General features: G+C 41.3%; 1 protein-coding gene across 1 annotated transcript; it reads left to right on the top strand.

Moving 5' to 3' along the window:
* The first annotated feature begins 197 nt into the window (after nt 1-197).
* On the top strand, nt 198-25,429 carry ly75 (lymphocyte antigen 75). The gene is made up of 35 exons (XM_062379265.1): nt 198-481; nt 1,773-2,144; nt 3,714-3,887; nt 4,055-4,216; nt 6,100-6,219; nt 7,232-7,372; nt 8,228-8,431; nt 8,851-9,014; nt 9,234-9,341; nt 10,020-10,108; nt 10,231-10,400; nt 11,303-11,508; nt 12,215-12,357; nt 12,652-12,730; nt 13,025-13,096; nt 13,582-13,696; nt 13,925-13,960; nt 14,502-14,671; nt 15,698-15,765; nt 15,891-15,967; nt 16,240-16,376; nt 17,047-17,155; nt 17,289-17,449; nt 17,786-17,915; nt 18,248-18,468; nt 18,549-18,711; nt 19,257-19,421; nt 19,509-19,625; nt 19,777-19,962; nt 20,078-20,301; nt 20,431-20,638; nt 20,831-21,004; nt 21,094-21,210; nt 22,649-22,831; nt 23,432-25,429. The coding sequence occupies exons 1-35, from the start codon at nt 394-396 to the stop codon at nt 23,605-23,607; spliced, it is 5,229 nt and encodes a 1,742-aa protein (XP_062235249.1). The 5' UTR covers nt 198-393; the 3' UTR covers nt 23,608-25,429.
* The last annotated feature ends 141 nt before the right edge of the window (nt 25,430-25,570 follow it).

The following is a 25,570-nucleotide window of genomic DNA, read 5'->3' on the forward strand; positions in this document are numbered from 1 at the left end:
ATTTTTGAGTCCAGATGAATGTTCTTACCAAGGTAGAAGAAATTCCCTCCAGCTAATCTTGAGATAGCGTGTTCACAACAAACAGACTGATGGACAAAAACAATATTAATCCTCCAGGCGGAAATGGTTTCTCTCTCACTTTATTTTCCAAGTCAAACCCGGAAGTGCCGCCGTGTAGCCCGTGTAGCCGTTAGCTTGACGGGAGGCGGGAGCGGGACAGCGGACGACACTCAGCTGACAGCGGGGCTCGAGTGCTCTTCCACCGGCTCGGTTACCTGCACTCTCCCGGTTCGACTGCTCGCTCCTCGGTCAGTCTTTACGTCGCGGGACTTCTTTCGCCGGACCTCTTCTCCTGTGTGCGTCCGAGGGGGAAACAAGAGCGAGCCCGGGACCATGCTGACATTATCCGGAGCCTGTGTTCGCCTTTGTTTGTTGTCTATTTTCTGGGGAACTTGGTCGCCGGCGAACGTCCAAGGTCTCGGTGAGTATCCGCGGCTCCGAGCTGCGACGCACTGCTTTCGGTTCTGTCTCCTTCACCATGTTTTTATTCAACCGTGACGAAGCCGTTTCTGTCCCCGCGCGCACTCAGCCTCAGCCCGGGGTGATAAACAACAACTTGGGTCGGTAAACAACAAACCCAGTTAACTAGTCGCGTTGGTTAACTGGTTACCATCCCCCCCACAGTGATTTAGAGTTATTGTGAAACCTTATTGCGACAGTCCGAGCTGTGTCATCCTCTCTTCATCCTCCACCGCGACGTGCGTCTGTGTCATGTCAGAAGAAACATGTTCTCATCAGCAAGTGTCGATAAATATCACAATAAATATATCTTTATGATTCATCTTTTAAGTTTTAAGGCGGATTTTTGCTCCTGCGTGAAGGTTGTGATCAAATCCGAGGTGGCTCAATAATAACAATAACGGAACTTAATCTCTATAGCACTTATCTAAAGTAGGTTACAAAGTGGTTTATCAGAAAACACGTGAATAAAGTAACAGAACAAGACAAAACTAAATAACAAATATAAAAGAAAATGGTAAAAAATAAACTATCAAACCCTCCTAAGCTCTTCAGTTACACATATTTATATTAAATATAATCTATTTCCCCAGTATGACCCTTTTCAAAGTCTTAACTTGAAGCACTTCCACTCACAGTTTCCGTCTGGGATCAAAGAGCCCTATAAAGTAGGTGTAGGGTCATTTACATGCATGATTCATAGTGGGTTATAAACAGTTTCACAAACACTTCAATGTGAATACATAATCAGAGTAATAAATCTACTTTATTTCTGCAATTTTACGCATTGTTCAAATGGGGTTCCTAAAATGACGTCAGTTTATAGTTGCCTTCGGTTGGAGGGTTAATCTGCAGCCATCTTGTTGTGCTCTTTATTGATCTGAGATGACTGAGGAGAATCTTATCCAATATCCACCTTACTTCATTTCAGCTCTTTGATAAGTTTCTTGCCCTAATGAAAGAATTGAAAGTCCAGGGAATATGAAGATGAACAGTATTTGTTTTGTATATTGATTTTTGTAACATTACATGTAAAGATTAAAGCACATCTTTTCAAAAAATACTTGTCAGCCAACCGATATATCTGTTGGGCTCTTAAGTTTTTATCTGATCGCTATTTTTTGTTTGTGAGTTTTGTGCGCACAACCTAAAGGCATCTTGTAACCTCAGTGATCGTGTTAGACTGATAACTCTTCTTATGATGTGAAGCTGAGGTCACATGTGTGTGTTTTCTGCATGTCCCCTCATCCCAGACGAGGATGCTTTCACCATCCAGCACCTCGGCACAGGGAAGTGCCTCGGCACAGGGCCCAAAGCAGAACTGAGCCTCGGCACCTGCAATGCAGACAGCCAGTCCCAGATGTGGAAGTGGGGTTCGGGTCACCGGCTCTTCCACATGGCCTCGTCCTCCTGCTTGGCGTTGCAGGTACAAACAAAAACGTTAGCCCTGGTTGACTGTGGCACCAACATCCTGCTGTGGTGGCGCTGTCTGGACGGGGCTGTGTACACCGTCTATCAGATGGGCCTGGCGGTGATCGGCGGCCAGGTTGCACCCAAACGGGACACTAATGATTCTTGGGTGAGAGGAGGGTCGCAGGACGACATCTGCCAGAGGCCGTACCGTGGTGAGTGTGGTTTCCATTCTCTTGAGAGACAAAAGCTTACACACTGATCCCAGCACAGCACAAAGTCCACGCTCGAGGAACCCATTATGTTGCTCTGAGGACTGACTCATGCTTACGGAAATGACCAGTGGAGGATTGAAAGTTAAACGCACACATAAAACTAGAACACATTTGATTTTACCAGGGGATTTTCCTCCTGAATCTCATGCACATTGATTCCACCTTTGTGTTACAGTCTTGTAAATACTAAGTGTTGGCATTTGTGTCACATGACCAAACAGGTTCAGGTTCATTTTGAGCTGCCTTACTGTCGCCGAGGAAGTTAAAGAGCACAGCAGTCGTTTTCCTGGGTGTCAGCTGGTGCAGGATCAATTACAATGAGAAATATAAAATGAATTGCACACAATCAAACGCACTGTTAGCTCCCTAACATGTTTACCCACACCAACTGTGTCGATCCTTGTGTCCTGGTGAATCCTAACCCTTCCCATCGTGGTCAGTTAGTTTGGTCAGTAGTTAGTTACCCAGTGATGCCGGGACGCAGCATTGTATGTGTTGTGGAGATTTGGGGGAATTCCACAGAGATCACAGTTGCAGAGCAGGGATATGCAGCAGCTCTCTGTGGTGCAGTGGAGCATGAGGCTGACTTTCACTTTCGCTTCATGGGTAAAATGGCACCTCAAAAGCTATGTTGAATTCTTAGCATTATTCATTATGCTCTGTGTATATTGCAGTCATCAATATAAGAATAGACAAGGAAAGTGAGGCTTTTTGAATTTATGATTTATAAGATGTATAGTGGTATTAGGTGTGACTTATTATTCTTGAAATCTTTCTCATCTGAACTCTTTCTATTCTATTTCAATTGGCATTTTGCTGAAATATGAAATGATGATTTCTGTTAACACCACTGTTTGATCACATATGAAGGGATTTTAGGTTTTGACCACTCATTTATGTGAAGTTTTATATGTTTTCTTTAAATAACGCATACTTAAAGAAATGTAAAGGACCTAGACTGGTATCAAGATGCAAATCTAACATTTGAAAACAAATGAGTTTGTCCACAATAAGGTATTTTATTTCTCTTGTGTCTCTTTCTATTTTGACGCAACAAACTTATTTTATTAATATTCTGCACCAAGATGAGTTTAATTCTGTCACTACTTCCTTATTATAAAGTCTAATTTCTCCTTTTTCACTCTCATTCTAGGGTGTGATAGAAGTTTACCGCGAGACGCCTGTAGAGTCATCGTTCATCATTAACGTTTGCAGAAGTGAAACATTGAACTAGAAAGACACTGACTAGAGCGCACACGACCGCCAACTTCATCTGTCTTTGTGTGTTATTGACGACTTGTATACAAATTATTCCCCTAAAAAAACGTTTCTGTTCGTCTGAGATAGTTTTGCTTTCATTTCGGGGGCCTTAACTATTCGATGTGTGCTTGAGCATCTTCAAAAGAGGACGTGTGTTTGGTGTCGGTAGTGAGACTTGGTTTTTCCTTGGAAAGATGCTTTTATCAGAAATCTGAGGCTGCTCTTTTCTTACTTCTCCTCTCCGTGCAGTCGTCCACACCATCAACGGAAACTCGGCTGGTGATCCCTGTGACTTCCCCTTCAAATTCAACGGCAGTTGGCATCATGGCTGCCTCCCCGATGCAGATTCCCCTGGATTGTCCTGGTGTTCCACCTCCCCCGACTATAACCAGGACAGAAAAAAGGGCCAGTGTCTAACGACAGGCACGTTGCACTTTATCTTAGTATTCATGTTTTAATCGTTTTGGAAATTAATATTGAGGAATTATGTGCCATATTTTTCTTTTAAACTATTCTTATTTTAATAAATTCTGTGAAGAAACATGCAGCACACACACACACAAACTCACTCTGTCTCTCTGACTTTACAGAGGAGGGTTGTCAGACTCTGTTTGCCGGGCCTGAAGGGGAATTCTGTTACGAGTTTGTAACCAGTGCCGCTGTGACCTGGCAGGATGCTCTGGCTTCGTGTCGCAGTCAGGGGGCGGATCTGTTCAGCCTGACGGGGCTCGATGATCTCAATTCCAAAACCCGTAAGTTTGGCTCGATACTATCACTCCTCCTCCTCTGTCTTTCTCCTCAGCCATCTTCCTCTCAACAACCAGTTATCAAATCAAATGAGCAAAATGAGTTAAAGTTATTGAAATCATGCTCACATGCTCAAATATGGCCGGCCCCCCTTATTAGGACAATAAACTGCAATAATAATTACATGGCAGGAGCTTTTTATTGCTATTTTAGAGAAGTAGTTTAATTATGTGGGAAGCCTCTTTCCTGTCGCAAACTATGGGAAGATAAGAAGCAGAAATAGCAATATTTGTTTTATTCACACCACACAAAATAGCAGTTTTCATGGTTTTTATAAATTTCAACAATTTCACATATGAAAATTGTTGTACTGATTAACAAATGCATTTCTAATGTAAAGTTTTATTCAGCAGAAATTATGTTTTTGGATTTACTTTCTTTAATGTTTTAAAGAAAGTAATTCCCATTTGATCATTACCTTTTTTTTTAAAGGTAAGAGGTTTTTAATTTCTTTAGCTTGAATGACAAAGGAAACCCTCTATTTGAGCAAAAGCATTACCTCATTAACTAATATACCTCATATGTTGCTCTGCAAACCATCTGCAGACATTCAGTCTAAATCAGGTCCGGGATTTTGTTACTGCAGATCCATTACACAAGGTTGCACTCGACTACTAACAAATTCTCGATGTGTTGATGTTGACACACATTTCGTTTTTTTCTCTTCCTGTTCTTCTGTTTTTTCATTCCATCATGCCATGCTATTTCCGTCGTCATGCCCATCGTAAATTATCACGTAGACATCAACTGAAAACAAGTTGGACAAGTTTGAGCACTAGAGATATTTAAAAAGAAGCAGCAGCACGGGTGCGGTTTTAAAGTTTGTTTTTGGAATGAATGATTATTATGGTAACCTGCTTGAGGATGTCACATGGCTCGCATTCAAAATATCTGTTGCTGCTTCTTTGTATTTGGTACACACTGGCCACTGTCTTGCTTTGGGAAAAAACACACACATCAGAACTGTTTCCTTTGACAAACTTCCCTCAGTTCTTTGTTTTAGACGTTGCAAATGTTGCACCTTTACTCCACCTCGCTGTTCTGTATGGATCTGTTCAGACCTGGTGTTAATGTCCACCCTGAGAGATCCCGTCACAAGAGGAAGAACTAGAGGTCGACTGATAGAAGAGAGAGGCTAATAAAATAAATACAGTTTTTGAGAAATATAAGATGATAGCTGATGTATCCTCCAATACTACCGCTGCAACCTATAAGCTAACTTCATAAAACATATTACCAATTTAAAATATATTTTTGCATATTCAACTTTACTGATATAATTGCTTGTGATACTGTTATACAGTTTATATTGGGGATTTCAAATATTTTAAATAATCATAGAGCTGGAAAAGAGGTTTAAAAAAACGACATGGCTACCATTTTCTCTGTGCTCTATATTAAGGGAGTCACAGAGTTTCCCCAAAAGGGGGTAAAGGGGGTAAATGGGAGAGAGCTGGATTGGCGAGACAGACACTGGTTTTGTTGTGTCTCACGTCACGCCTCTGTTTCCAGAATGCCAGCATTCTTTCTAAAATCACACATGTTGGCCGAGGAAGAATCTCTGTGTAAAAGATGCCGGACAGATTTTGATTTGGCCTGTGCTGCACCACTTTCGATTCTGGACAATCTTCCATTACAGTTTGGCCTTTACTCTTGTATGTTTTACCCTGTCTGCTTTTCTCTCTCATACGTCAATTTGTTGTGAATCCCCTCGTTTGTGTATGATTGAATTGTTCTCGGTGCTCTGTGTGATCGTGATGATTCATATTTTGCAATAGAATTATTGTTTTATTAATTTTCCTTCCCTCCATGTGGTGATGTCGTGCAGTATTCAACGGCCTTGGTAGAATGCCTGAGAGGATGTGGATCGGCCTCCACCAGTTAGACATGTCTCAGGGCTGGCAGTGGTCGGATGGCTCCCCTCTCTCCTTCCTGCGCTGGGAACAAGGTAATGATGCTCAGCCCTTTTTTTGTGACCCTTTGTCTTTAACCCTTGTGTTACTTTTTAATATTTGATCAAGTGTGTTATTAACTTTAAAAGAGAATTCGGCTGAAAATTCAAATAGCAGCTGATAAAAAAAATTGTATTAATAAAATTGTGAGAATGTGCTTTGCTAAAGTGCAGTGGTTTTGAACTAAGATGTCTGATGTTCATTAATTTAATTTGTTTACACTGATTACTCTGTTATATAAGTTAATGTGCCAACTTTTGTACAGGCCGCGAATTCTTGATGATACTTGAAAATACTCTAGTTCAGCTTTTTGCTTTAAAGTAGATACGACCAAACTCATGCTGTTGGAATTGGCTACAAAACACCATGTTTGCAAGGCTGAAATCATGCTTGATTTTATTGTATCGTTTTTTTCTTTCTCCATTATCTCAATGGAACCCTCCAATGGTGAACAAACATAAAACATAACTTCCTGATGAATATTGAGCTTAAACCACAGTGAAGCAGTTTCCGTTGCCTGAAAAACCACCTGCATCTCCAAAAGCTGCATCCTGCTGTGATCTGCTGTTGCTGCTGTCGTTCTATAAACTGCGACTCGGTGTCAGTCAGAGAAACAATGAGGCCAGTGTGAAAGCTAAAGAAACTCATTGTGCCTGGTTTATTGGACACAGTGTAGCATCAGGGTTGTTAGCATTGCTGAATAACCCATTTAAAAGTACTGAACGACAGGCCTTCTCGCTATTGTAATATATTTGCTGTTTTCACTGCAGCTTGAACATCAAGGTTACTGCAGCCATCTGTCTTTCCACTGATACGAGCTCTTTGTGGAGGCTCTAATTTATCACGTGTCAGTGTTGCACCTTGCAGCACTATGGTTAACCACTATTGCAGCATAAAACAATTCTCTTCCCCTGATAAGCAGAACTGATACTACAGCTCCTCCGCTCCGCTGTCACAATCCCTCTCTGGTTTCATTTTAGTCATTGTGCGTGGGAATGTGTTTGACAGGAATGCCGTCCACCCTCCCACTGGTAGAGTCAGACTGTGGAGTCCTGAATTCCAAGCAGAACTTTGAATCTGCCGAGTGCAACAAACGTCTGCCGTACGTCTGCAAGAAGAGCATCAATGCCTCCAGCACAGCAGCCACAGGTAACAAGTCTGAAACTTACTTAAATAGGTTCAATAGAGAGGTTGTACTTCAGGACAGTGGTGCCTTGAGTTAAATGTTTACGATTGCCTCCTAATACTTTCCTTTACAATAAAAAGAATGGAAAAGATGGTAAATGGACAGTATTTATGTAGTACTTTTCTAGTCCTTTACAGGTGACATTCATCTATTCACACACACACACACACACACACACACATTTACACAGCGCTTCTATGTCAAATGCTTTGTGTATCAGTCATATATCTCATTCAAACTGCTGACATGGTAGTTAGGAGGAATTTTAGTTTGTTGTGTTGAGATATTACAAGAATCAAACCTCATGTTGGCATTAGTAGAAAAATCAATTTACTCCATTCATCCGGGAGGCTGATGAGCAAATTGCAACAAATTTCAGGGCAATCCATCCTATAGAGTCTATGGGATGGATTGCCATATAGTAAAGAGATATTCCTGAGCAAAGTAATAATCAATACTGCCATCCATAGATCCAACACATTGTGTGGCCCATAGGTTCATATATTACACCCAACCAGTGGTTGGATCCAGCTGACAGATGAAGTGACAGGACCTTCGCAGCCCCAGATTCCCAGTAGTGAGGCTAAAATGTGTTTTTTTATATATATATATATATATATATATATATATATATGTGTGTGTATAAGTATATATATATATATCTATATATATCTATATGTGTACCCTTTTTTACTTCCTCTTGACATTTAAAAAAAAAAAAAAACATTGTTTCATGTTTATCTATTCTAGAGGGTCAAATGTACAACTTGTGATTTGGGGTTGTAGAGATAAACTATCTTCCTTCTCCTTCTCTACAGAGTCTCCTGTCTATAAAGAAACAGTGTGTGCTGTCGGCTGGGTCCCGTGGAACGGCTGGTGTTACAAGTTGGTGAAGGATGAGGCTCGAAGCTTTACAGACGCCCAGGAGCACTGCAACAAAAACGAGGGAGGAGGAGAAGGCTTCCTGGCCAATCTCCACTCCATTGACAGCAAAGAGATGATCAGCACACATTTTCATGCTGGTAAATATCTAGTTTTTCTCAAGTTTCTAATTTATTGTTTCTTGGGGTTAAATCCTAAAGTTGTAATTTGGACATATCAGAGGGAGCTAGCAGAAGAGTCGCTGGGGAACAATTGAAACCCAGGGGTACATATCCTGGCCTAGGAACGCCTCAGTCACCCCAAGGAGAAGCTGATAGACAATTGGGTTCGATGTGATTTGCCTTCGTTCACGATATTTTTGTGTTTTTCTCTCAATTTCTGGCATAGTATAAGTTTTCACTTCAGTCGTCACTTCTGGATTTCATAAAATAGTTTTTTTACTTGCACTACTAACAAAGGTGCCATGTGGATTACAGAATGTGACCCTGCCTCGACTGTTTGATTTAAAACATATCCATCACTAGATGTTTGAGCTTGTGTTTCTGTAATGGTCCGTCAGATGGCAAGTTCTTGGATGTGTGGATCGGTCTAGTCGGTATCAACATTAACCAAACAACGGTCTTCAAGTGGTTAGACCAGGCACCTGCCACCTTCACCTTCTGGGGCCCAAATGAACCAGTCCAGCCCATTTACGACACCAGCTGCGTGTTCTACTCTGGAGAGGTGTGTGTTTGTTGATGTGGGTGTGAGGAAATGCATTTTGCTGTAACCCTACCTGTATTGTATCAACCCTGTTTTTTGTATTGTGTGTGTGTGTGTGTGTGTGTGTGTGTATGTGTTTGTACTGCTAAGGCTCTGTATTTGTCTTCTTGTGATCTTCTGAACAAGTTTGTTTAAATACGAGGCCGAAAAAAATCAAACCCTTGTCTCTGTCCTCTGCAGTCTCACGGGTGGCGGGTTGGGAACTGTACAGAGAGGCTACCTTTTTTGTGTCAGACAAAAGGAAAGGTCGGGGAATCAGCGGCACCGGCTGCATGTCGCTCTGAAGATGTAAGTACTGTCTATATGACCTAACTTTCTGTCAAATGTCTTTTTGCCTATTCATATTAACTGTATATTTAGAAGGGATATCTGTCCTTGCACATGAACATTGTGTGCATGACCTACATGCCTGCGTTAAGAATCATCATGAAACTGTGACGGAGAATGAAGCTGTTGTATCAGTGTGTCCTTGAAGGATCACTTCCTGTCGAGGTCAGGTGATATGTGGTCAGATTTTGAGACATTAAGTGGATAAAGGCAGATGTTTGAATCAGAAATACTGTATTGACATGTATTCCTGCAGGAAATTGCATTTTGCTACAGTCATTCCAATACATATAGATCAAGACAATAACAATAAACAGAAATACAAAATGTAGGTAAGAGTATAAAATAAAAATGTCCATTAAAATACAATATTTAAAAAGAAGCTAAATTAAAATACAGTGTTTATAATGTGATACACCATATTATCTGTAGCTGTGATGGCAGCTAGTGACAAAATGGAAGAAATGTGCAGATGCGAAAAATTAATCTGACATAGTTGGTGGGAAAAAACAATTCCTGACAATTCTCAATCCAAATGCATTGCAGAGAACTGGATGTTTATCAGAACTAGGACTATGCCTGAAGTGAGTATTTATTTGTAATGTATATGTGTTTTAAATCATTCTGTGAATCCATCAGGGCTGGAGGCGACATGGCTACTCCTGTTATCAAGTGAACACCAAACAAGTGTCCTTCAAAGATCGCTGTAACATCACCATAAGAAACAGGTAGGAGTCCCTGACACTCATCAGTTGCTGCCCATGTGAATCCTTTTTGATGCCGTTTCAAAAAGAATTTGAAGTGCTCTTTGGGCAAGAAAAGTTCACTGCTATATTATGTTTGTGTCTAGATTCGAGCAGGCCTTTATCAACAGTCTTCTCAGAGAGCACATCAGTGAGGAACCTCGCTATTTTTGGATTGGCCTGCAGGACATTAAGAACACTGGGGAATACCAGTGGTTGAGCCAGGACGGGTCCCCAAGTGTGTTAACATACACCAACTGGGGCTGGTTTGAACCAGGTTTGTAAAACCCACACAGCTTCTACCTTTGAGTGACTGCAGTGCTATAATGTGTCATTGTGAATTTCTACTTGCAGAATATTGTGGTTCGGTCCAGTGAGAGGATTCAAATTTACTGGTTTACTAATATAATGCATTAGCAAATTTATCAAAAATGTCACCGCGCATGAATTTTAATATGTTATATAAATAGAGTAAGCGCTCCTATTTATCAGTTATTGTGCTAATAAAGAAGAAGCCTTACGGTTTTGCAGTTCTTGACTATTTCATTTCAGCTATTAAATCTATTGCGAACACATAAAACTGCTAAAAATGTCGCCTGGTCCGATGCATCCGGGTCTCTGCTGAGGCTGGACCCGGCCTGCATCGAGTCCAGGATAGAGGTGTTAGTATGATAATGTGTGGGATGCTTCCTCGGCTCCTCAATACCGATCAATATTTGTTTGTGTGCCACAGACTGAGTGGGTGTTGTTGCTGACCATGTGCATCGCTTCATGGCCACAATTAACCATCTTCTGATGGTGCCGGCTTCAACCGTGATTTTGAGAAATGTCTATTCCATTTCCCCAAATACCAAGATGTTGTCATCAACAGTCCAAAATCCAGATATTCAGTTTAATATAACACGAGACTCAAACCATAAACCATAAAACATAATTTCTTTAAAATATTTGGTTAAGATTTTCTGTCCAATGACTAATATATTTTGCCTCTCTAGTTTGTGTAAGGTTTATTTGTCATAAGTTTTTATATCAAGACAACACACCTAAACACTTTTTGTACAAATATAATATTAATATGAAACATTCGTTTTTTGATCTATGTTAAAGTTCATGTAATCTATATGATTAAAAACAACTTTATTATACATTTACAGTGGTTCCCCTACGTGTGTATTTCAGATCAGCAAGGCCGTTGTGCTGTGATTTCGACTGCCCCCCCCCTGGGCAAGTGGGAATCGAAGAACTGCACCATTTTAAAGGCCGGCACCATTTGTAGAACTGACATCGGTCCAGTCCCACTCCCCCCCGCCGAGCCAGAGCTGAACCCCAACGCCAGCTGTCCGACCGGATGGGTGTCCAGAGAAGACAGGAAATACTGCTACAAGGTGTGTGTGGCTGTTTCTTTGAATGTCTGGGGTCAGTGTCCTGTCGACTCTTTCCACCATTAGGAGCCATATTGGTTTGGCAAATGTTCTAAGAAATTGTAAAAGGCAGGAAATTCCACCGATTTTTACATCAACATGAAAATAAATGTCCAGATGTTGCCCAGTTCTATAGCTTAAGCAGAAAAGTGAATCTGATACTTTGGTTCGAACCCTCAAGAGATGTCCTAGTAGTCGGTGTAAGTTGGAACCAAACTTAAAGACTGATGATAACATTTTGTTTATCAGACTTGTGTAGTCCCCCCCTCTGTTGGAGCCTACACAGGCCACTATCACAACACACACAAATCTCGGACTTTGAACCCTTAGTAGCAAAGTTGCATTGTGGGAACTGTAGGCTTCAGGGTTTGACAAGGAAGAATACATCATATGAAAAGGACAATTATCAATTTTGATTTTATTTTCGGATCACACTGCTAAATCTGTGGTGTTTTTTTTAATTAATCCCAGAAGGGTAGATTATGAATCACTATTCACTCAAACAAAACAATAACATTACTGTCTGTCATCTGTCTGATCCCCTTTGTTTTCTCATGGCTACAGATTGTCACTATACAAATGCGTCTGGACTGGTTTTCTGTACCAGGTTTTCCAGTGTCTGCTGCTCCACTGGTGCTGTGCTAGTAGCTGCTGTTGTTTTTCTTGTCAGGTGTTCCATGAGGAGCGGCTGAGCAGAAAACGCTCGTGGGAGGAAGCAGAGAGGTTCTGTCAGGCCTTGGGAGCCAACCTGCCCAGTTTCACCAATGATGCAGAGATGAGGGCCCTGCACAGCGTCATGAGAGAAACCATCAGGTGTGCACATGTGTGTATTGTGTAACTTATTGTTAGACGTTGTTGCTTCAGCCTTCATAGACACACTCATTCCTTAGCAGATTTTCGTTGTCACTTTATTTAACATTGCAAGCCATTTTACATTTTTCACTGATTTTACTGATACCAGGGAGTAATTCATGGATCCAACATATTTGGGGAATTCAAATCTATGAGTGTGAGACATTTGGTGAAACTTGATTGCATGCAATGTAAGTTGTATTATCTTTTTCTGATCCTGAGTCTTGGTGGTTTGCTGTGGTGTTCTCGTTGCAGTAATAATCGCTTGTTCTGGGTCGGCCTGAACAGGAGAAACCCATCCGATCGATCCTGGGTGTGGAGCGATGGCCGGCCTGTGAGTAAATTTAGAGTGTGTGTTATTATTATAAAGCCTGAACCACAGCCTAACACATCTAGAGAAGACATAAAGTTTACTGTGGATCTTGCAATGTCAATATCATTCGGTGAATTCTTAAAGTTATTCTTGAAAAGGGATCTGTGCATTACTTTTATTTTCCATATTACCTTGTGTCTAAGCCTGTGGCTGAAACAGGAACATTATTTGTCTTGAGCACATCATATCTGCTTTGCATAGAATAATCACGCATATCTGAGTGTGCTCTCTGTTTACTCAATGTGTCTGCCACAGGTATCTCGGGAGGTTTTATACGATCAGTTCCATGAGGATGATTCATACAGTCGGGACTGCACTGCGTTCAAGGTGGACTGAGTATATGTATTCTACACTATGACTATACGTTTGTCCTGCTTTATTTGATTTAAAGTCACTCATGACTTACGTTAATGCAAGCTTTGCTTCCACAATTATCTTCATTGTGAGATAGTTGTCCATGGTGTGAAGTTTGATCTGTGAATCAAGACTATAGAGTGACTCTAAAGATGGACGACATGACGGCTCCCTGAAAGTGAAGCAAAAGTGACTGGTTGCAGTGAAGCTCATTAACCCTGACTCCTCTATGGTGTTGGTTGGTAAACAATTTAAACTAAAAAGTCAAATTAAGTTTTCTGGAAGATGTTTTTTGACGTTTTAAGTTGTTCTTATCACACAGACGTATGTCCAATTTCAAGGTTTCAGATAAGCTTGGTTTTAATTCGTTACGTTGTGATTGAAATCGAAGACTGACATGTGATCCAGTGCTTGTATCTTTCTGACAACATTTGTGTTACAATCTGTTTCCTCACTAGACAAAGAGGAGCCCCTTGAAACACATTTTTCTGCCGACGGCCCATACTATACCTTTCTATGCCGTACCATTTCACTGTGATGCCATGCTGGAGTGGGTCTGCCAAATACCACGAGGTAAGATTATATACACAAGTAGGAACGACTACTTGCGTCTCCTTCCATTGTGTGGCAATACAGTAATTGAACTATTTGCATAGTTTAATACAAAACAGTCATGAAGTAAATAAAGTGATGTTTTCACATTTAAAAAACCTTATGGGCCTGAATTCCATATTAGCCTGTTGTTCGCATGCTGAAATTGATGGTCTGCTTCTGACTCACTCTTTGTTGATGCTCCCACAGGAAAGACTCTAAAGAAACCGGACTGGTACAATCCTGGTAATGACCGAATCTTTACAGAACCTATATTCACAGTCTGACTATCTTCTGAATCTGAGTTTCTAAAGTAGTTTACCGTCTGTTAGTGGTCAGAATTGATTTGATCCAAGATTTCTCTCAGACAGCTTTCAATTATAGGGTATCTGCATGTTGTGAAAAGTGTCGAAAGCATTTTATTCTGTGTCCTCAAACATTAACTTAAATGTTATTCATTTATCTTGAGTTGAATTTATAAAGGGCTCAAGAGTCAATTTTTGTAAATCTAATATTAATAAATAAATTATATATGGTATAATTAGTAAGTCCATTTATCAAGTTTCTCACTTTTCCACTTTATATGCATGTGTGTTAACAGTCACTGTAGCCCTGCTCAGCCATCCCACTGATTTGTTCTGGTGCTAGGAATTATACATACAAAATAAGGTTTTAAAGGTTTTTCATTTGATTTGGAACACGGTACAGAAATCCTGTAGTAGGATCGTTTACTTAGTGCATGTCTGTGACTGGGTGTAACATGTGTTCTCTTTGCTGTGCCCTCCAGGGGGGCATCATGAGACCTCTATCTTTGTCGATGGAGCAGAGTTTTGGTTCGTTCAGGAGCCCAAGCTAACCTTCGAGGAGGCGGGGCTCTACTGCGCCGCCAATGGCAGCAAACTGGCTTACCCAAGAAGTTCCAAAGCCGCCTTTCAGATCCACCAGTACCTGAAGAATGTAAGTGACTGGAGTATGTTAGTGGCCATGTGATGACTGGGACATGTCAGGGATGTCAGACAGAAGCAGACGTTACTTGGATATAATCGGTGAAATCTTGTGTAAAGGGTCACATAAGCTACAATGCAAGTTTGTTTGTGTGTTCTTGCCGGTCCCTGTTAACCAAACACAGACACTGACTGACACAAGGGGAATGTTCATAAAATAGAGTAATAATAATAATACAATAATGAACAATGCATATGTTGTTTCAGAGAGCAAAGAGCAATAACTCAATGTGATTTCAGTCGCAGTTGGAACAAATTAGAATTACTCTTGCTTTTTCTCTCTTCGTGGTTTTCGTCCTGTTTATTTGTTTCTTTTGCCATCGGCTACTTAAATTGATTTGTCGAGTCTTCTGACTGAAGACATTCTTTCCACAACCTTCTGGTCTTTCGGTGTTTTCATGAACATGAACAAGTGGATGCAGTCAAGCAGCAGAATAGAGATTACATAATACACCCTATCAAGTAATCTCTGCCTCCAAGCTAACCACTAAAAATACCATCATCACTGTTATAATGGTTTACCATCATGTTCCTAACAGTTCATTATAACTTATCTAAAATTCCAGCTTCTTTTGCATCAATTTCTACTCATCTGTTTTATTTGGTCTCTTGTGAGTCCTGATCATTTATCAATGTGCAATAGTGAGTCACTGGAAAGTTCCCAATGTGGGTCGAGGGCAATCAAACAAAGCATTTATTGGATATTGATTTGTTCAATTCTATAATCCCATGTTTCACTTTCTTTTAGAGTGCAAGCATTTTTCAATATCTTCACTGTTTTCCCAGGGAATAATTTATTGATATTGGTTTAGAAAAAAATCTGGCATATTTAGGGAATTTATATCTGTGTGTGTGTGCAGTTTGATTCAGCTTGATTGAATTTAAGGGAGCTGTTGGGCCTTTGTGTATATTTGCGCTCTAACGAATACGACTCTAGCTGTTTTATATAATTTTTATTATCTGGTGATTATGTTTTCAGATATCAAGTTCTCCTCAGCAGAACTGGTGGCTTAATTTGACCGAGCCTGGGCGGCTATTCCCCATGACGTAAGCCCACACAGTCACACCCACTCTGTTTATGTTGCACAAACACAAATAAACCAGCAGGTATTCATGACACTTATCTCTATATAAATATGTGAGACTGAAATGATGCATGTTGTGTGTTATAGGTTCAACCAGATGTTCTTTTACCATTCCATTTTCCTGGGCAGATGCATCTCCTTGCGTCCTGATGTCACCTTTCCCAGTGAGTGAAAGTGTTTGATTTCAAAATGTTGTATGTTTTCTCTTAAAAAACAACATCTTTATGAATGAAGAGGTGAGTAGATTGAGTGTCTGTCATTTTTGCTGCTGTTTTAAAATAATTTTCCATAGCAGCATAAAATGTAGATTAAAAAAAGTTAAATGAGCAAGAAGTAATCTGATTTAATTCTCAGAGAGCAAAACAAAAAGGTGATGCACGTTACTTGATTTGATTCGAAATAAACTCGCTTACATTCTCTTCTTCTTTTTTTTCAGACCATGAACTGAGTTGCCAAAAGCCATTGTCCTTTGTGTGTGAGAGACACAACATCACTTCAGTGGAGATAAAGCCTCTGGAGCCTCAGCCTGGAGGATGGCCCTGTAGAAATGACTCTAAATCCTTCAGGAACAAGGTAGAATTCCTTGAGAGTGTAGACAGCGCATCACATAACAGATCCACCCCCATTGTTATGACCTTTTTCTTGAAACCTTTGAATAATTTAGCTGGAATTGCTTTTAAAATTACGCAGCAGATCTTAAGAGCTGTGGCTTCTTTTGGAAATTCTTTATTTATTCACGGCCTGAGGGACGATGAATGTCTGTTCCGACAGACACTCAAAACCCAAAATGTAGTGTTGTCTAGAGTGTTTCACACAGGCTCAGGATAAATTGCTAACATCATTCAAGCCTTCTCCAGACATGAACTTGAATGAAGGTCCAAACACTGCCTCCTGAAACAGTCATTTTCATCCTGAGATATATTTGACCATTTTTTAATTTTGCTCAGGATAAATTGCTAACATCATTCAAGCCTTCTCCAGACATGAACTTGAATGAAGGTCCAAACACTGCCTCCTGAAACAGTCATTTTCATCCTGAGATATATTTGACCATTTTTTAATTTTGCATCTGTCCATCTGGGCTCCCTCTGACATTTGTGTTCTCACAAACATCCCCTCTGTGAAGTGTCAGTAACATGTCCAGAGTTCATTGTATGTGTGGAGGCAGCTTTAAGTATAGCGCACAGTATTAGACATTAATATTCAACCTGAAAGGCATCAATGCTGATTTCTTTGATTTCAGTGCTACACCCTGATGAGCAACATGAAGCCTGTGACATTCAGTATTGCCAATGAGCAATGTCATTCGGTGAGAGGAACCCTGGTCACAATATCAGATCAGGTGGAGCAAGGTGAGAGGACTGCCGTGCTTCTAGTTCTGTCTTTCTGTAATTTTATTATTTCATCTGCTCTAATAAGAAATATTGTTTCACAGACAACCCCCCCCAAAAAATCATTGTACTATATTGGATGTGTTCTTCTTAGATTTCATCACCACACTGTTGCCGGGCCTGAGAAATAGTGAAAGGATCTGGATTGGTCTGAAAATCGTATTTAAGGACCCGGAGTGGGTGGACGCGTCGCCAGTCAACTACCTCAACTTCAACCCCCTGCTCCTGGGCATGCACAAGGCGATAAAGATCACTGTGAGTTCACTTTAACTGCATTTCTGTAACAAAGAGGAACTCCACTGACTGAACACATCCGAGATTTTCAGAAGTGCCTTAATTAATGTCACTTGAGTCCAACCTCAATTTAGTTTTTCTTTTGACTGTTCAACTGTGTTATACCAGTGAAATATTAAACTGGTGGCGAAATGTTAGTGTAATAAATGACGTCTGTTTGATCTCGTCTGTGTCACAGCCAGTGACTGATCTTTATTGTTACACCTGGACAATGATCCCTCGTAGTAAAAGAACAGATGAAAATGCTTGACCACATTTCTCTTTCTCCCTCTTTTTTTTAAATTTTTTTTTTATTAGCAATGGGATCCAGACAGTTTGGATTCGTGTGTGTATATGATCAATAACCCCAACTCCGCCATGCTGGGCACCTGGGATTATACTTTGTGTTCAGAGTTTCAGAATGTGGCCGTTTGCCAACACTATGCAGGTAAATCTCCATTCAACACTCAATAGAACTTTATGATCAAGGTCTTGCTCCATAACTGAAATCCAGTTAGCTTAGTCAGCTAGTCTCTGTCTGCCATGCGAGGGTTAGTCATAAACTTTATTTTGATTATTAAGTGTAGACTTTGATGCCTGATAATGGTTAACCCCGGAAATGCCTGTAAATAATGAATGGCAAACTGTCATGGCGCTTGTGGCCTGCCACATAATGTGCTCGGCTTGCAATGTCCACGTCTCTACTGTGACCTCTCCAATAAAATACATCAGCCGCCCGGATAAAAACTTTGCATTTAACAGCTGGCTTCCTCGTTTCAGATAAAGTTGAGGAGCCCCAAGTCCAAACAGAGCCCTTCACCATCGGTAACCACACCGTCCAGCTCATTGTCAAGAACCTCACCTGGTTCGAGGCCATGGAACAGTGCAGATCTCGGAACATGGACCTGGCAAGTGTGGCCGACGCCCTCTTCCAGTCCACTCTCACCGTGCACGTGAGCCGGGCACGCACGCCCATGTGGATCGGCCTCTTCAGCGAGGATGTGAGTGAACCATAGTGAGGCTGCTGAGCAACACGCTGCTCCTACAGGATTCTCAAACCTCTTTTCGTGTTGTGCTTCAGGATGGGACCCACTACCGCTGGACCGACCACAGCCACACCGTGTTCAATCGCTGGTCGTCGGACGTCACCAGTGGCTCGTGCGTCTACCTGGACACCGATGGCTTCTGGAAAGCCACGGAGTGTGAGGAGGAGCTGGGAGGCGCCATCTGCCACAAAGCACACAGTGAGTGGGAGAGGGAGAATACAGATGAACAGAAACGCCTGGTGTACTTCCTGATTCGTCAGTCTCACGCGTTACTGCAGGAAGCTCCTTTACATCATGTTCACTTTAAGAGATGATTGGGAGAATCTGACATGACGACTAGATACTGTTTGTAGAGGCGTGACATGAGATATCATTTCTTCTTCTCTCTCTCTTGTGCGTGCCCAGGGGGTGAAGACAGAAATTGAGGGCGAATGGGAGCAGTTCAAAACATGGCTAATCAAATATGTACCTTTGTTTTATAATCACACACGTCAGCCTGACTTACAGATTGTCTTATCGGCCATAGAAATGTTCTGGTGTCGCATCTGGCCCGTAGGCTGGGGATAGTGCTTGTGTATTAACTCAACCAAAATTATACAAATATAAACCGAAAATAGCCAAAGATTCTTCAAAGTGGCGGAGGGTCAAGTAGCTTTCCAGATTTCCTCTCCCTGCCTCTTTGTTCAATTCCCATTTGAAAGTATCTGAATGAATATGTGAACGTATTTATGCATTCATTACAGAGGAGACCATCATCACACCGGAGGATGTTGCAGTGAAGTGCCCCCATAAGATTAAAGGTCCAAACTGGGTCCCCTTCAAGAACAACTGCTACTCCTTCCAGCTGGTCTCCTCCCGGTGGGACCAGTTCGACGGGGGGCAGGTTCAAGACACCTGCAAAAACCTGAGTAAGAATTTTTCTACGTTATGTTGCTCGTGAAACAGTCTGATGTTGCAACAGTTGCTAATGATGCTGTGTTTGGGTTCCGATCCAGATGCAGAGATGCTCACTATACGAAATGTAGAGGAGAACGAGTTCATCAGGCAGCAGCTCTTACCGTTCCAATCCCTGGTCCAGTTCGTTTGGTTGGGCATGTTTAAAGACAACAACGGTTTGTTTCTTTTACTCTGACAACAAATCTCTGTTGTACACACAAATATATTCAGTTCATCTGTCCGGTATCAGCGTCTGCATCTTATTGGCTCGATACCAGAGATGTATGTCCTTATACCAGGATTGATATTGATTTTGTTCCGCTGCAGATGGCCTGATGAAGTGGTATGACGGCACTAAGGTCCAATACTCCAACTGGTCGAGTGGCAGACCAGTTGTAAAAGGACCGTTCTTGGCAGGAATCACCCCCGAGGGCAACTGGCTTTTCATCCAACACCAGACCCTTTTCCCTGAGTTCAAGCAAAGGAGCATAGTGACCTGCAAACTGGACAATGGTTGGTGTATTGCATTGGTGGTCATAATTAACATTATATATAACATATAATGATCACAGGAAATATTTCATGCCTAAAATTGAACTTGCATGTTTTTAAATCCTCTCCCCCACAGAACCAAAACAGGAGTACAACAAATCAGCCGTGGATCTCCGGCATTATGGGAACCTGACTTACAATGTTGTGACCCGCAAGTTAACTTGGTACCAGGCCCTGGAGGAGTGTGGTGAGCGTGGAGGCCACCTGGCGAGCGTCCACGACGTCCAGCACAATGCACACGTGAAGCTCATCGCCAAGACAGACGGCTTCCCGCTCTGGATCGGCCTGTCGAGCCAGGACGTAAGAATTTAGCTGAACCTAAATATGAGAAAACAGATTTTGGCTGCGGCCTTTAATTCCTCATAGTTTTCGGTTTTTCTTAAGCTGCCAGGCCGACGGGCTGACATGACAGCGTCTCTCTCCACGCAGGTGACCGGCTCAGCCTATGAGTGGTCTGACGGAACCGGGTTCGACTACAAAGCCACCCTCTCCGACTCGAACCAGGACTCGAGCGCCAGTAAGCAAGAGGCCATCTGTGTTGTTGTGACCCCTGCTGGCGCCTGGGTGAAGACCAGTTGCGATACGCTGGTGGATGGAGCCATCTGCTACACCACCAACATCACCACCTCCTCCCAGAGTAAGACACCTCTCTGTGGTATATGTAGAGCACCATCGTTGCTCCTTCATCCGTCAGATAACATCTCAAGGACGGTTCACGATTTGGACACGTTCAGTTTTTACTAAACTTTAGATAAATAAACAGGTGACCAATTCTCTTTTCAGTGAGTGTGCCGGTCATCCATCTTGTTTCTGTGTTGTTCTAAACCAGGAGCCAGACTGCGGGGGGGGCCGGAGACCAATCGCTGCCCTCAGAGCGAAGACGCGTCCAAAGGGAAGTCGGACTGGGTGCAGCATCACGATCACTGCTACGCCTTCGACATGGGCTTCTACAACTACAGCGTCTACAGCATGGAGAAGGCCAGCAGCATCTGTCAGAGCATGGGTGAGTTGAAGTTATGAAAGCTTATAAAAATAGTTTTCACCTGAAGTACCTGTTTTTTAAAAAAAGTAGTTTTTCTTTTCTCTTGACAGATGCTAAACTGCTGACCATAAAAACCAAGGAAGAGAACGACTTTGTGTCAAAGTTCATCACCGACGACCCTCTGATCACCGGCCGGGTGTGGCTCGGTATGGACATGGACACTCAAGGTAAACCTCGTGATTAATACAGAAGTTCACAAATTAAATCAAAAACTAACAAGACACATAACTTGGGAGTAAGTTAAACTTTCTATGTAAAGAGAGAACGACGTAGAATACCTATCAATGAAGTTTGGGCTGAGAGCTGGTTGCATTGCAGTTTTGAATTCTGAAGTTGTTGACCTTTCTGTTAAAAATACATACGAGAAATAAAATACTAAACAGTAATAATGTCAACTTGTGAATTATGACATGAAATTCAATTGGCTGTCACTTATGACCGTGACCAGGATCCTTAAATCAAACGTTTTAGGGGAGAGCGGGTTAATGTGAGATTTTTTTTACATTTGCTCCCCTCTAGGCGAGCTAAAATGATATATCAGTCAAATTTACACATTTCCCATTAATTCAGGATGTTTTCTAGCAATGGAAATGATCAGAATGTCTTCAGGACAAAGGGCAGTGAAAATATGATTGTTTAAAAAAAGTGCTCTTGTGTCCCACTTTACCCCAGCTACGGGGTAAAGTGGTGTTGTAATAGTTAAAATCCTGACAGCTCCAAAACTAATATCGGACTAGTAACAGAATCATGGGGATTGGTCAATTAAGCAAATTTATGATTATTATGATTCATGTGATCTCTTGCACACCCTAGCTTACCTGCACATTGTTTCTCTGTCCAATTGGCAGGGACAGGAATATTGTTTTTCTCTGAGTATTCAAATGCCAGTTCACGGCACTTAACTGGAGCAAGACCATGGAACTGGTCAGCTAGTTGTTTCAAGTGTTTGGCTCCTCCTCCATCTCTTCTGTGAATATTCTCTTTACCTCAGCTACTGCACCCCAGGCTACTGGTTTTACATCCCCTTTCTCTTTTTTCTTTATGAATCTTTTGAGGATTGTTTAGACTGCATCTGCCTCACTGTGATATCATTATGGTTTTTACTGCACTCTACACTAACTTGAATACAGCGAACAAACGTCCTCATCTTTCAAACATGAGCAGCTTCCTCTTCTTTTTCTTCGTCTTCTGTTTAATGGCGTCTCAACTTCCTGCAATCTTAAAAAAAAAGAGTTTTCACACTGCAAACAAACTGAACCACGTTTGGCCCGGGCCGAGACTTCCTCCTCTGGTCGGCTGTCGATCATGTGTAGCAGCTGAAGATCCCCATCGTTCCCACAGGAGCTGGAGTGAAAAACACAACATGGACCGAAACACAAAAAAGAGCCGACATTTTCTAATGTTGCTGCAGATCCTGTGGGTGGTGTGATATATGTTTACAGCCCATTATTTAACACAACAGTTTGATTGTGTGTTTTGTTTGAATCTGATATTAACACTCGTTATCGCACTGAAACACATTGTTTGTGCTGTGCCACAGATATGATGGTCTCCTTCCTTTCTCCTTCCCAGTATTATCTCCTTGTTTTTCTTTTTCCCATCAAGGTAAGCCTGCTTCCTGGCAGGACGGCTCCTCTCTGGATTATTCAAACTGGAAGCCTGGGGCCTTGGATACTGGGAAGAATCCGGCGCCCCACTGTGCCGTCATGATGGCAGGCGATGAAGGGATCTGGAACTTTGTCAGCTGCCAGACGAGCAACAGTCGTGTTGTCTGCAAAACCGACGCCAGTGAGTATCACACCTGCACGGCATTCTGGGAAAATACGCTTATTTGCTTTAGATGACAAGTTTGAGACCACGCCCACATTTTCAGGAAGTGGTGAAGCCTCCACTTTAAAAAAATTACACAGCTAAACATTAAGAGTCTCTCTCTCCAATTGCACGGTCTATATGAATAATCTCTGTATCTATATAAAGGGAACAGATTTCTGCAAAGGGGTAAGTTTAGTTGTTAGTGGGTCAGAGTAAATGAACACAAAATCAATTTCATTTCCACCTCACAGAAATGTACAATTTAAAATGAATAAACATCAAGACATAATCTATGCAAATGTTATTCTAATAAAGCGAAGAAGAGCAAAATGTGACGTGAATGAGGTTTTAAGTTATCTTTGGCACAATCTGAAATTTCTCACTATAAAAGTTGTTTATTTTGACTTATACGTCACTATATGTATTAATTTGATCTAAATACAACTATCCATCACATTAACTGCTGTAAATAGCTTTGTGAGGAGGTCACACATGAAGGATCAGCAGAGGACACTCAGGACACAGATTCACATCTCGACACAGTGAACTGACTCACCTTCGTTCCCGTGTGCTCAGGCTCTGGAGGCGCTCCCGTGGCGCTGGGTTTCTTCATCATCCTCCTCCTCGCCCTCCTCGCCGTCATCGGCTTCATCGTCTACAAGAAGAGAAGATCTCTCTCCTCCTCCACCGTCCGCTACGAGAGGACGCTCGACGAGTTCGACACCACCAGTATTATAACGGACGCCGACTGAGCTGAAGGCCTCAGGGAGAAGAGGAGCCGGCCTTGTGTCTATTGTAGTACTTTTAAGAAAGAGCGAATTCAGTGTTCCCCCCGCCCCCCCCCCCCTTTTTTTTTAAATTATTTATTTTCTCCCGCTCGAGCTATTGCGCTTCCTAGATTTCTGTTTGAAACTGTAAATATTGTTTGTGAATATCAGTTTTCTTCATTTGGGATATTTTAGATGCTGAATGTAAATACTCCGGCTGATTCTCCGCGGTGAGGGACGATCGGCGACGCTAGTGAGATGTTTCAATAAATTGAGGCTGTTTGGTTTTTAGGCTGTAAGAGACGATTTTTAGACGATTCACAGAAATATGCTAAACAGAATAGAGTAAACATGTCTTACACTCCCCCTCAGCCTGGAGAGGGTTAAACTGCACTGATGTAAGAGAGGCCCCGAACTGAGCAGTTATTTATTTAGTAGTAAACAAACTATTTGATATACAACAGTTCACCAGAAAGTACAGTTTTTTCTACTTTAAATGTTTTGTATATTTTCACCTTTAAATAATCGCACAGTGCTGCTCAGACCTCAGCTCACCGTCCACGATGTTAGGAGGAGTTCTCTTCCAAAGTTCGGCTCAAAGAGAAACTCAGGTTTGGGAATTTTGTTTCGACGTTTATTTGTATTTGGTGAGAAAGGATCTTGATTGTGTGACGGAGTATTTGGGCCATTTGGAAAAGAAGATTTGAGATTTCGAGAATAATGTCGTAATTTAATGAGAAAACGAAATTTTTATAATAGAAGAAAAAAGACATCTTTTAGGAAATAAGCAACAAGAACAAATGTTATTGTTTCACACAGATGTAACAAACATTTAACTTAAAGTCGACAACTCACAAACATTTTCCCCTCCACAAAAAAGCCAAATTTCCTCAAAGTCCGTGGTTCCTTCTTCCGAATAGACTAAATTTCTTTCACTGTGTTTTAGAATCTTAAGATACAGATTGTGTTATTTGTGAAACCTTAAGTATAACTAACTTAACATTCTTAAATGTCCAACTTTTCTTCTGGGTGAAACTATGAAAACTTATAATATTACAACTTTTAATATTATGACTTTATTCTTGAAATCTCAATCTCAGACTTTTTCTTTACATGACGTGAACCTGATACTCCATCGTTTTCCTGAGATGCTGCACTGTGGTCAATTTTAATAGAACTGTCTGTGCCTTTTAAAATAAGCAGAAACACGTCTCACTGATTGTGCCTTTTTAACGCCATAATTGCAGAAGATCATTTGTGTTTCTAAGCCACTGGATTATTCTTAATTCACCTGATTTGTTTATAACTGAAACAATGTCTTTCGTTGATCTGATTCTGGATCTGCTGAATATGCCACAGAATCTTAGCCTGAAAATGAAGCGGAGGGTTTCTCCGATTTCTGTTTTGTATTTTCTCTCGGATCTGACTTTACTATGCACTCGACTACTGAGCAAGATCGCACTTTAATTTGTCGTGGAGCTTCAGTTCCGACTATGTTTAAGCACAATGAGGTTTTGAAGAATTTGTTTTTCTTCTTGGAATTGCACTGGTGTTTTTATGTTCTGTAAAAGCTTTGTAATGATGTGATGCTTGTTTTGTAACAAGGACGAACCAAAGATGCTCAGACTGGTCTGAATGTCAAGAGCCGGAGTTTTTCTCTGTTTGTTGAAAAGCCTCAATACGGCTCGTACATACAAGGTGTGATACAAATGGTTGTTTTTTTTTGTAATCTTTCCCACCACTGCTTAACAGATCTATCGGCTCAAATCAGGTACAACATCCTTCTAATAAAATGACCTGTCTTCAACTTGTCTTCAGTTCTTTTCCAAGTCCTTATCTCACATTTAGTTTTTCACCCTTGTCCTGCAACAACCTGTATTTTAAAAATATTATTCATCACACGTATTTACCTTCAGAGAGATGTCAATCAATAAGAGCAGGAAGTAGA

The sequence above is a fragment of the Platichthys flesus genome, chromosome 1, assembly GCF_949316205.1.
Source record: "Platichthys flesus chromosome 1, fPlaFle2.1, whole genome shotgun sequence".
Lineage (NCBI taxonomy): Eukaryota > Metazoa > Chordata > Actinopteri > Pleuronectiformes > Pleuronectidae > Platichthys > Platichthys flesus.